At 40.5% G+C, this 13489-nt stretch overlaps 1 protein-coding gene across 1 annotated transcript in view; it reads left to right on the forward strand.

The window, feature by feature from the left end:
- The window catches only part of COL19A1 (collagen type XIX alpha 1 chain), a 345729-nt gene that overhangs the window by 111207 nt on the left and 221033 nt on the right, over nt 1–13489 (forward strand). Inside the window, exon 11 of the mRNA XM_043510441.1 lies at nt 6687–6731. Within this exon, the coding sequence (XP_043366376.1) occupies nt 6687–6731 (45 nt within the window). The remainder of the gene's footprint in view (nt 1–6686; nt 6732–13489) is intronic.

Genomic DNA, 13489 nt, shown 5'->3' on the forward strand with positions numbered 1-13489 from the left:
AGCTAGAGGGATTTCTAGCCTGTGAAAGGAATACCTGAGGTTTTAAGCTGCAAGCAAGCGCAGCTTGCTCTTTAAGAATCTCTGCAGATGGCTTAAATCATCATTTAGGGTGAGAATTTGCTACTCGTATCCAATCTCTTTAGTATATTAAGCTTAGATTTTTATTTGATTTGTGAGGTAATCGGCTTTGATCTGTTTGCTATCCCTTATAATCACTTAAAACCTATCTTTTGTAGTTAATAAACTTGGTTTTGTTTTGTCTAAAAGCAGTGTGCGGAAATCATACTTGGGTAGAAAGCTGTTGCATGTCTCTCCACATTGAGAGAGAGGGCAAATTTTATGAGCTTATGCTGTACAGTTCTTTGTGCAGCACAAGACCGTATAATTTTGGGTTTACCCTCCAGAGGGGGGAATGCACATGGGAAGCTGGTAAGTGTCCTAGCTGAGTAGCCTTCTGATGCTGGGGCTGATCAGAAAGCCTTACATGTTATTGCAGCTGGGTGTGTCCCTATCTGTGGGCTGATGAAAGTGTGAGACTGGGAGCATGTCTGCGGCTTGTCAAAGCATTGTAGAGTGAGTGGGAACCCAGGCTGGTAGGTCAGGTGGCTCAGTGGTACCCCAGTTCCAGGCGGCATCCCGGAGGGGAACCCATCACAGTGGCACAGAGTTTTAAGTGTGGTGGCTAGAGGTCAGTCAAAGTGATTACCAGTTTATTTTCTGTTTGCTTATTTCGGGCAAGGGAAGTATGGACAGAAAAACAGGAAAATGTGTGAAAGTGAATCTAGCAAGAAGCTGGAGCATAGCAGATTGCAGGCAGAAGAGAGGGAAAAGGAGCACAGAAGACAAATGGAATTAAAATAAATGGAGATTAATGCGCAAGAAGCTGCACACCGGAGAACTATACAAGCGGAAGAGGCCAAGCAAAAAGCTGCACACCAGAGAGCCCTGGAATTGCAAGAAAATGAAATGGAGGCCTGGAAGCTAGTCATGGAGGAGAGGGGAAAAAGAAAGGAAGCATGAACTTGACTTGATAAAGAAGCAGAACCAGCACCCCAATACACCACCTCTCTGAAAAGCCACAAATGGGAACAATTGTGTCCTGTGTACAACAAGACAGGGGACATTGCTGAATATTTCATCACCTTTGAAAGGCTGTGTGTACTTCATGAGATTTCTGAAGACCAAAAGATGCCCACTTTGATTGCAAAGTTGTCTGGAAGAGCTCTGGATATATTCAATAAGATGCCAATTGGAGATGCTTCAGATTATGGTAAATTCAAAGAAATAGTTTAAAAACTGTTTCAGATTACACCTGAAACATATAGAATAAAATTTAGAAGCCTTAAGAGAGGTGCTGGAATGAGTAATGTGTCATATGTAAACCAGATGAGAGATTTGATGGATAAGTGAGTAAGGGGAAAAGATATTACAGGCTTTGAAGAAATGTGCAATCTTGTTGCTCAGGAACATTTCCTGAATTTATGTAATGATGATGTAAAACAGTGTTTATGGGATTAAAAAGGTAAAGACTGTTGATGAATGTGCTACTCTAGCTGATCAATTTTGAACAAATCCAAGTATCTATTAGAAATAAATCACAGGCAGAGGGATTAAGTTTGGAGGGAAAAAGGGTTCTGTTTTACTCCTGGAGAAAGGAAGGGTGAATGGGAGGCTGGATGCTCATCTCCCCAAATCCATTCCTCTTGTCCTTGCCCCAAGTCCCCTGTAAAAACAGAAGAGCCTGGAAGGTACAATCATTGTAATTCCACTGAGCACCTTAGGAATAAATGCTCTGTTCTGAGTGGGAACAGGCAGCAAGCAACTCATAGGAATGCTGCTACCCAGAGTACAGAGGCACCTCAGGCAATTGCCACTTATCATACAGGGCTTGTAAAAGGTTTCAGAGTAGCAGCCGTGTTAGTCTGTATTCGCAAAAAGAAAAGGAGTACTTGTGGCACCTTAGAAACTAACAAATTTATTAGAGCATAAGCTTTCGTGAGCTACAGCTCACTTCATCGGATGCATTTGGTGGAAAAAACAGAGGAGAGATTTATATATACACACAGAGAACATGAAACAATGGGTTTATCATACACACTGTAAGGAGAGTGATCATTTAAGATAAGCCATCACCAGCAGCGGGGGGGGGGAGGAGGAAAACCTTTCATGGTGACAAGCAAGGTAGGCTAATTCCAGCAGTTAAAAAGAATATCAGAGGAACAGTGGGGGGTGGGGTGGGGGGAGAAATACCATGGGGAAATAGTTTTACTTTGTGTAATGACTCATCCATTCCCAGTCTCTATTCAAGCCTAAGTTAATTGTATCCAGTTTGCAAATTAATTCCAATTCAGCAGTCTCTCGTTGGAGTCTGTTTTTGAAGCTTTTTTGTTGAAGGATAGCCACTCTTAGGTCTGTAATCGAGTGACCAGAGAGATTGAAGTGTTCTCCAACTGGTTTTTGAATGTTATAATTCTTGACGTCTGATTTGTGTCCATTCATTCTTTTACGTAGAGACTGTCCAGTTTGGCCAATGTACATGGCAGAGGGGCATTGCTGGCACATGATGGCATATATCGCATAGATGCGCAGGTGAAGGAGCCTCTGATAGTGTGGCTGATGTGATTAGGCCCTATGATGGTATCCCCTGAATAGATATGTGGACAGAGTTGGCAACGGGCTTTGTTGCAAGGATAGGTTCCTGGGTTAGTGGTTCTGTTGTGTGGTGTGTGGTTGCTGGTGAGTATTTGCTTCAGATTGGGGGGCTGTCTGTAAGCAAGGACTGGCCTGTCTCCCAAGACCTGTGAGAGTGATGGGTCGTCCTTCAGGATAGGTTGTAGATCCTTGATGATGCGTTGGAGAGGTTTTAGTTGGGGGCTGAAGGTGATGGCTAGTGGCGTTCTGTTATTTTCTTTGTTGGGCCTGTCCTGTAGTAGGTGACTTCTGAGTACTCTTCTGGCTCTGTCAATCTGTTTCTTCACTTCAGCAGGTGGGTATTGTAGTTGTAGGAATGCATGATAGAGATCTTGTAGGTGTTTGTCTCTGTCTGAGGGGTTGGAGCAAATGCGGTTATATCGTAGAGCTTGGCTGTAGACAATGGATCGAGTGGTATGATCTGGATGAAAGCTAGAGGCATGTAGGTAGGAATAGCGGTCAGTAGGTTTCCAGTATAGGATGGTGTTTATGTGACCATCGCTTATTAGCACCGTAGTGTCCAGGAAGTGGATCTCTTGTGTGGACTGGTCCAGGCTGAGGTTGATGGTGGGATGGAAATTGTTGAAATCATGATGGAATTCCTCAAGAGCTTCTTTTCCATGGGTCCAGATGATGAAGATGTCATCAATGTAGCGCAAGTAGAGTAGGGGATTAGGGGACGAGAGCTGAGGAAGCGTTGTTCTAAGTCAGCCATAAAAATGTTGGCATACTGTGGGGCCATGCGGGTACCCATCGCAGTGCCGCTGATTTGAAGGTATACCTTGTCCCCAAATGTGAAATAGTTATGGGTGAGGACAAGTAACAAAGTTCAGCCACCAGGTTAGCCATGACAGTATCGTGGATACTGTTCCTGATGGCTTGTAGTCTATCTTTGTGTGGAATGTTGGTGTAGAGGGCTTCTACATCCATAGTGGCTAGGATGGTGTTTTTAGGAAGATCACCAATGGACTGTAGTTTCCTCAGGAAGTCAGTGGTGTCTCGAAGATATCTGGGAGTGCTGGTAACGAAGGGTCTGAGGAGGGAGTCTACATAGCCAGACAATCCTGCTCTCAGGGTGCCAATGCCTGAGATGATGGGGCGTCCAGGATTTCCAGGGCTTGTAAAAGTAACCTCTGCACAGCCAGGCAGGAAGCACATAGGGACTGTCAGAATTAATGGCAAGGAACAATCTTGGTGGAGGGATACAGGTGCAGAAATTTCTGTGGTCAGAAGAGACCTTGTTCAGGAGAAAGACATACCGCCAGGGCAGATGGCAGAGCCTTTGTAGTAGGAGGTCACAAAATCCTTGTGCCATTGGCTAAAGTGCACATAGAAACTGGGGATTTGGAAGCTGAATTAACTGTCGCTTCAATACATGGTAACCCAACACAATTGTTACTTGGGAATGACTTTTTCAGTGTAGCTCAGGTTGTCAAGGGGTCTGTCAGCAGCAAGGAGCAATATTGTGCTGAAACCCCACAGGGAAAGGGTGAAGTCTTAGGAACTGCTGGGGGAATGGGAGAGTGTCTCTTTAATTCCTCTTCAGCTGTGGAAAACAGTCTGCTACAGGGGCGGGTGTGGTTGAGACCAGCTCCTACTGCCCGGTGGCTAAAAGCAGCTTTTCCTCAAAGGGGGAGGAGAGTGTATTGCCTATCAGAGGGAAGATGGTCCCAGTTGCTGAATGCCAGCAGGTTGCAGTTGAGCAAGGGACACCTCACTCTAGAATGCATAGGAACTTGTGTCCTAGAGGAAGTCCAGAGGTGGGGGATGGAATCCTAGAGACCACTGAGGTGGGTGAGAGTTTCAGGAACTCTGCAGCTGGAGGCAAACCCAATTCAAAGAGGGAGGCATAGTGCCTACCAGTAAAAGGACTGTTCTGGCTGTTAGCTGTGAGCCCACAGCTAAACAGGGGATAGATTCCACTCTAGAGAGCACAGAGGTGTGTGTCTGAAAGGGGGTGTATGCCTGAGAAACTGGTAAGTACCCTAGCTGCATAGCCTTCCCATGCAGAGGCTGGTCAGAAAGCCAGTCTGCATGTTATTACAACTGGGTGTGTCCCTACCTGTGTGCTGCGGAAAGTGTGAGACCAGGAGCATGTCTGTGGCTTCTCACAGCAGTGAGTGGGAGCCCAGGCTAGTGGGTAAGGGGGCTTAGTGATATCCCATGTGACGTTTCATTCCATATGAAAAATGCTTATGATAAGAATATGACATAACCAAGAAGTACTTTATGCAAGATGAGTCTTGTAAGATATCATTGGAAAGGTTATAATCTACTAAAGGTGATTATCTAATTTGTATGTCTGTATCATTTCTATATCTGAAGTTAGGAATAGTGACTATGTATCTGTATTTCAACTATGCTACTTCGGGTGACGCTCACTGCTAACACTTCCGGTACAACAATGGAAAAGTCAGACAGGACAATGGACTATGAAAAGGCTTTGGCCTTCGTGTTGATGTTCCATATTGCCACTGACTCATGAATGCTGTGATACTACAGAGCCAGGTGATTTTGTCACCTGATACTAAACATTACCTGGGACGACTTGTAACTTTTCACAGGAAAAAAAGTGGGAGGAGGGGTCAAGTTTGGGAAACAAAGAATTCCCACCTTATGTAAATCCTATTTAAGGGTGTGGAGGAAGGCAAACGGGACTCCTCCTCTCCATGGCCTGTCTGTCCAAGAAGAAAGTCTGCTAAAACCACCTGAAGGGAAGGCAAGGGGGGTGTCCAGACTGAGACAGGGGTCCAGTCTGAAAAGGAATATACATGGAACTCTGAACCATAGAAACTTTGCAACCTGCCTAAAATAACATTTAGGGTGAGAATTTACATTTTGTAACTTGTTTCTTAAGTATATTGAACTTAGCTTGTGTATTTTGCTTTATTTGGTCAGTAATCTGCTTTGTTCTGTCTGTTATCTCTTATATTCACTTAATTTACCTTTTGTAGTTAATAAACTTATTTCTCATTTGTAATATAACCCAGTTTATGTAATTTCTAATTTAGGGGCAAGAAGTTGTGCATATCTTCCTCCACATTGAGGGAGGGGGCAAATTTCGTAAAACCTTTGGGTTTGTACCCCTTAAAAGGAGTGGGCACCAGAGTGTTGGGGTGAGCCCCCAAGGCTGAATTTTTCTAGAACGGATCTCTGTCTCTCTGTGCAGCTGGACATGGCCCTGCCTGAAAAGGCTTGTCAGCCTAACACGGCAAGGTCAGGTAAAGGGGACCCAGGATGGCAGAATAGGCTGACTCAGTGGCATCCCAGCACATAAGGTGACACCCCAAAGGGCCCAAACCCATCATACCCCAGTTCTAGGCAGCACCCCGGGGAACCTGTTACATATACATTAATATCTGTGAAAATTAAAGATGTTGGTTTTGTTAGTTTGTATCTTGACTACATTAGAGACCAGAACTCTTATGTTCAGGTACAGCACTTGATCTAAGAATTCCATAATTTAAATGGGAGGAAAATGGTAACTGGTCTTTTTTGGTGAAGGATACTCAAATCAGGAATCCACTTCCCTTTGGATCCATCTGAGCTTGGATATAATGACCTTCAGCATATGCTGCAAAGCTGAAATCATTCTGTAGGTTTTTCATAGAGAGCTCTTCTTGGTTGAATAAGCTTTGTATATACAATGATTGAACAGCACCTTGACACCTGGCAAGTCACACTTATACATTTTAAATAAAATAAATAAAACTTTTATTTTCAGAATGAGGACTGGGATGACAGGACTAACTTCAGTGGTCTATAAACAGAGTTAGCTGCCAAAACCAGAGAAAACCATTCCAGTTTTCCACATAAGTTTCAGATCTTTTGATGTGCTGAAAAGATATTCAGTGTCCAAGTTGTGTAGTATTGTCAAGCCTTCTTTTTAACCTGAAATACAATTAAATGCAATAGAAATTGTGTAGATTGTTTATGTATATGACATTTGCTTAATATTTCCTGTCAAACAATCTTGTGATTTGTTTTCATAACAGGGAGAACGTGGCTTTGAGGGTAATAAAGGAGAAGAAGGTGAAAAGGTAAATCGCTTCATTTGTGCAGTTTTTTGTGGTTAAATGTTTTCAACCTATGATAACTTCCTCACATAGGGCCTAGTTCTGAGGTCCTTAGCTCCTTCACAGACAAAACTCTATTTTCTGCTATGGTAGAATAAGGACTTAAGAATATGGTTCATATTCTTTAGACATCATAAAATGTCCTCAGTGTTCGCAGCATGTTGTGTTAGGATGTGTGTATGTAGATAAGTTTTTATGTTAACCCTACAGTGTCTAGCATGACAAAAATACTTGGTAAAACTTCAAGTTACAGGGCACTGACATGGTGTGTATTCCTTATTTCCATGGTAACTGGCAGCTTTTTATTTACACAGCATGTCCTACTTGATGAGAATACAAATAATTAGTTTGGAGATATATTTTAATTACCAATCAATTTGCAAATGTGTAAAATTATGTAATTACTATAAGGGGTGAAAAAATCAACATTTACTATATTATCTCTTATATGTTATGTCTGTTGACATAAACTGACTTTTTAATGGAGATCACTGTATGTAGTTACATATAACATTTAGCAGGTGACCACCTAATTCCACAGAAAACAGCCAGGGAGGTGAAGGGTGGGAAGCTAGAGGCAGACCTCCCTTACAACCTTTAGCCTAGAGGTTAGGGTACTCACCTGGGGACTCCCACCTGTTGTTTGATGAGAAGGGATTTGAATAGAGATCAGCCATCTCTCAAGTTAGTGCTTTACCCATTGGTTATGGGATGTTCTGATGTGGGGTTCCCACAATCTCTCCTTTTTAAGTAGTTCTGCTTTAATTAAATGATTCAATAATTAATTATTATTTGGGTCAGAGAAAAAATTAAAATGACTGTATAGCCAGATGGTTAGAACACTTACCTGAGAGGTGGCAGACCCCAGTTCAACCTCTTCTCCTCATCAGGCAGCGTGGGGACTTGAAAACTGGGACTCTCCCACATCTCAGGGACATACCCTGTCCACAAGGTTTAAAGGACATCTTTCTCCTCCCCCATCCTCCTCACTACCCCCTGCCATTTTGTGGGGAATGAGGTGGCCGCTGAGCATGCCTATTGGATCTGGCCCTGCACATGATTTAGCAGGCAAATGCCTGTCTTTCCCTGATTTGTGAATCACAAGCAGAGATAGGTGCCTCCTTGCAGCCCAGACTTCAGGAGCTACCTCTGGAAGAGGAGCAGGGCTTAGTACACACCCTAGTTGTTTGATTTCCCATTGGCTAACTTAGGCAGCTCCCTGCCTATCATGATGGCTTTGTGGATGATGTTCTAAGGTGCCTATCTCTCTCCATTCATGGTATAGGGAGTGTAGGTCCCTAACTCGGGCTTTGTGCATTGTAGTGGTGTTCCTGTGTTTTTTCTAGGCACATGAAAGTTAGGTGTTGTGATGCTCAACATGGCAAAGGCCAAGTCCCTTTTGTGAGTCTGGGCCTTAGTCTCTCTGTGCCTCATTCCCCATCTGCAAAAGGGGGATAATGGTACTTCCCTAACACACAAGTATGTTTGTGGGAATAAATGCATTAAAGATTGTGTGGTGCTCAGGTCCTGTGGTTATGAGAGACATATAAGTACCTAACATTGCCCAATGAAAAATCATGTTGAAGGAAGACAATGGAGGATATAGCTTCTGAGCTAAGGAAAGTACAGACTACTTATGAGCTATGCTCTCCTTTTTAAGGGCTGGGGTGTAACCAGCTACCACAGCTCTTCAAAAGTACCAGTCAATTTTCCACTGTTAATGATTTAAAAGAAAATGGTGTTTATAGATTAGGAAAATTTAGTCACATTTTAAAGTTATTTGTTTAAAAACATAGGGAGGGGGAGAGAGAGAGAGAGAGAGATGTTGTATTATCCAGTAATGGTAATAAATAACAGACATAAAAATCAACATCTGCAATCATTTAAAAATTATGAGATGAGACAATTCAATCTCAGTTTTCTAAAAAATGACTTGTTGATGTTAAGGTTTTTTTCTAACTCTACAGAGAGTTTTCAGTCCTTTGGTTATGTTCCCATTCTTCTACTCTGAAGTGCTTGTTGACTTATAAGTATTTCCTTTGCAGCTGTGCCGTGATCTCCTTGAGTCTTATGAATAAACTTTGTTTGGACATAGGGATGTGATTCCAGCTGCTGCTGCCACTCTTAGTTCAGCTTCCCTTTATTTTAAGGTGACCATGTAAAAACATGCACTCCCTGGTAGTAACAGTTCTTCTTTGTGCAAACTGAGTCAATATGTCTACATTTGCCACTTTAGACATTAATTAATAAGAACTAGTAGTTTTTCAATTTATTCCCTATTTAAATGCTGACAGTATGCTCGGCTCAGAACAAAATGCAGAAGGCATGTTTTGCACCTAATGGAAGTTACAATATACGTAGATGGTAGTTGAAGAATGTTTGACTATGGAGAAGTTTTCCAAAGGAAATAGAGGACCCTCACCTTGAGCAATTTAAAACTAGATTGGGCAAAGCACTGAGAGAGAGTGAGTGTAGGGAATAATTTATACTGATTGAGGTGGATTAGGTTATTTTTTTCCATCTTTAACTTCTGTTGTTCTTTGGAGGGCTACTGACATAATGCTCTTTCTCTGGCTAACAGGGCAAATAGACACTGTTCTCCTTCCAGTATCCTAAGCCTCAGTATATGACTTGCAATTCACCAGAGATCAATCATTGGTAGGCAGAAGATTCCTGAATCTGTGGGGTCTGGTGTTTTTGCATATCACACAACACTGCTCTGACTGCATTGGATCTGATTTCTAACAGAAGCCAAATGCCAAGTAGTCAGAGCAAGTTAAGCCATCCTGCATTTATCATATGTCTAGCAGCCCAAAATATAACATTATGGTTTATGGACCATTGATTTTTAAATACGTATTATTTATATGCCATATACAACACAAATAAAGACACAGTCCTTACCCAAAGGAGCTCACAATCTTAATAAAGGACAGCACACACTGTGAGACCAGAGTGTGATGATAACTTAGAGCTTTCTTGTTCATAAACAAATGGGGGAGAAAGGTAATAGCATTATATTAATGTAGTTTAGCATTTGTGGGCTGAAAAGAAGAAATGGGATTTCCAGAGGAATTTAAATGAAGAAAGGTAGGTGGTTAGTACACTGGAAAATAATTGTTGTTTCAGGGCCACTTGATAGTATAGAAGAAAATATGAAGGTGAGAATGGCAAAAACAATTTGTAACTAACATACCCTATTTTATTTATTTATTTTATTTTGTAGAAACTTATTCCTGAACATGAGTCCTGCTTTAAGAACACTGAATAGTAAAAAGAAAAGGAGTACTTGTGGTACCTTAGAGACTAACACATTTATTTGAGCATAAGCTTTTGTGAGCATCTGATGAAATGAACTGTAGCTCACGAAAGCTTATGCTCAAATAAATGTGTTAGTCTCTAAGGTGCCACAAGTACTCATTTTCTTTTTGCGAATACAGACTAACACGGCTGCTACTCTGAAAACTGAATAGTAAATTATTGAACCTCCATCCTGAATTATTATTTGTACATAGTAGTGTTTTCTATATTCTTCAAAAAATTGGACTTTTCTCCCAAATGTATGATCCGTAGAACTTTGACTTTCATAGCAAACTTATTGACTTTCAGGTCTTGAAAATCCAAAAATATCAAGTGGGCAGCAAACACTAAATATCATGTTGTTGTTGTGGATAGAAGCAACTATCCAGTTTTTGGGATTTATCTGCTGTTGTAATCACATGTGATTTGGTTATCTCTTTCTATTTACATGGCAATGAAAAATATAAAGAGAAGCGTTTCTTTCCTCCCAATGCCTGCCCAAACCTTGTGTAATGAACTGGTGCAGTCTCTTCAGAAGCTACTTCTGGTGATTTGTGGGAATAAGGGACAAAGTGGCTTTCTAAAACCAAAACTGAAATGTACTATCATTTAATCATTCATTTTCTTTTCAATGCAAATGAATATTAAGAAAAGTAAAGCAGAATTAATTTCCCATTATTCCAGTGCTGCTATTCTCCAGCTTTCTAAATGTATTAACACCTGTGACTCATGGCTTATAGACATGATGTGTAAATGCTATGGTAATACATGTAACGGCTCACTTGCTAGACAACATTAGGTTGAGTTGTATTATTTTTATTAAATACTTGTAAGTAGCAAGTAGGATTGAAACTGCAATGTTGCTAAATTAAAATAATTGCAATACTAAATTAATTTTACTGCTGCAAAAATCACTGTCACATCAGGATTTATCTCATAGAATGAAATGAGAATTCAGGCAATATGGCGTGTGTTTTATTCTCTTTAAAACAGCACCTGTGACTTTTGACATATGACACCACTATTCTTTGTTTTAAAAAATGTGTGAGAATTAACTAAATTTTAGACTTCTGTTATGCTGACTATGCAAGTCTGTAAAGATGAACATTTAAAACTGACCCAGTCTTCAATCTCTAAATTTCAGGATGAACGTGTTGGCCTTGATTCTTTGCTAGTCCAACCTCTGCTTGGGCGCAATGAGAGTGGGAGCTGACAGGAAGCCCAACACACTCCCCTTATTCTCAGTGGTCTGATCCTGCTCAAATTAAAGATATAGAGCGGAACAGGGCAGTTTTAATTTACACTTGGTAGAAGATCCATCAGGGATGGATCAAGTATAGCAAAGCCTTATTCTATCATGCTCCTTCTCCTCCTAATACCACCCCCTACCCCCTATACGCTGGACAGTGGAGCCAAGGGAGAGCTGGCCCAGGAAGATGCACCAGTTTTGTGCTTGGAGTTTCCTCCTACACAGGGAGAATTCTCAAATGCAAATGTCTGGCTACTTTAAATTCACTTTATGTTGTGTAAATGGTGCAAAGTGAACTTGGAAGGCTGCAGAATCCAGCCTGTGGCATCCACGTAAGCTGTGCATCTAGTAGGAATGGACTGATCTCATGTACAAGGATACCTTTTATGGAAGTAAATTGTGCTCCACTATTCTGCACTGTTTATTCCCTTATGTGCAAGCACAGTAATCCAAAGAAAGACGTATTTCATGAGACTAGAAGGTCAGATCTGTCATTTCAATTCCTCTAATACTATTGCTATGGGCACTGTTATCAGTACTGGAGATTGTTGGCTTTATGAGCAGTGCAAGTATTATTCTTTAACATACAGTGAACCTATCAGCACCACAAAAGCCGTAGATTGCTCTGTAAACTCATTTTGTTGTCGTGCCACTGAGCCAAATAGTGTTCAAAGGTTACATTATCAATTCTGTTTATTTCTGATAGGATTAGTCTAAAGAAGGGTGAGACAGTTTTGTTCTGTCAATATACTTTAACATCTACTTGATCTAATCCTAGTTTAAGGCACAAATGAAAACAAGTTTTCTCTCATTCTAAATCCACATCTCATTCACCTTGTAAAACCATCATACAAGAAGGCTTTAAAAAAAGTTAAAAAATAGGTTTTTTTAATGTTTCAATGTTCTTGATGTGTAGGATCAAGGTAAGTACTAGGGAACAAATTCTAAATTGGTCTGGGGCAAATTTTTCATAAAATCTTTGCAATTTCGGATTAAAAACTGGGGGAATATTGTGCTCTTGGCCTAGAAATTAATCCTATAAAAAAAGATCCTGGACAGATTTAAAAAAAAAAAGAAAAATGCACATTAATAGTTTCTATGGTACCTTTTTCACTGACCAACATCTTAGCTAAGCACTCCCTTAGCACCATCCCTAGATTATCTTCCAAACCATGCTCTCTTTCTCAAGCCATAGTTTTATAATGCCTCCTGGCTGGGAAAGGATATGGGGCAATTTGAACTTAATTATACTGTAACTACGTTAAACAGTTTATTTTCTAGTTATTTTTTGTAGAATAAACTAAGAGGAGTAAAATGCTAATATTTTATTCCATATCTGTTTTTTATACTCCATAAGTTATTAGAAAAAATGTTAACATACATGAAAATTAGAAATAAAAGAAAAAAATAGGGGCAGATCCTCAGCCTGTGTAAAGTGTCATTGCTCCACTGACTTCAATAGAGCTATCACAACTGTACCATCTGAGGCTGCCCCTCTGTCTTAAAGATACCTATTTTTCTATGAGGAAAATCTTATTTCATTTTTGAAGCTTTTGAGTATCCCTCACCTTGAACATTTTCTTCCAGTCAGTGTCCTAGCTTACAACAGTTCCTTGCTGGAAAGAATTCATTGTGTTTCTTTGGTTAAAAATCCTTTTGCCCCAAATGAGATTCTGTTCTTAATCACCAGAACTTTTGCACCAATATGACAGAGACTGTATACATGAAGAAATAACAAGGTGAATAAACAGAAGATGAAGCCTTCTCTTTCTGGTTATGCATTTGACACAATGATATTCAGTATTTAGTGATTTGCATTCTTCTTCTCTACCAATGTACACTTTGACTGGTTTTACTGGTCAAAAACATGGCAGGATGTGCTATGAAAATTCATATGGAAACATGGAAGACAAAGTGTGCATTCTAAAGGTCTGCATAGACCTACAATTAGGGGTGGGCTAGTTTTCCCTCATATAGTTTATTATTATGCATTGCAATTAAAATATTTGATCAGTTGGGTTAACTATAAACCACACACATTCTGGCTAAAACTCAAACAAGACTGGAGCCCATATATAGATACTTGTAGCAGTTGTTGGGTTTAAAAAGAAATTTGTCACCAAAAAATAAACCCATTAATCTAGACCACCTGAGCAGCTTCGCACAATTTTTT

Source organism: Dermochelys coriacea, chromosome 3 (assembly GCF_009764565.3).
Source record: "Dermochelys coriacea isolate rDerCor1 chromosome 3, rDerCor1.pri.v4, whole genome shotgun sequence".
Lineage (NCBI taxonomy): Eukaryota > Metazoa > Chordata > Testudines > Dermochelyidae > Dermochelys > Dermochelys coriacea.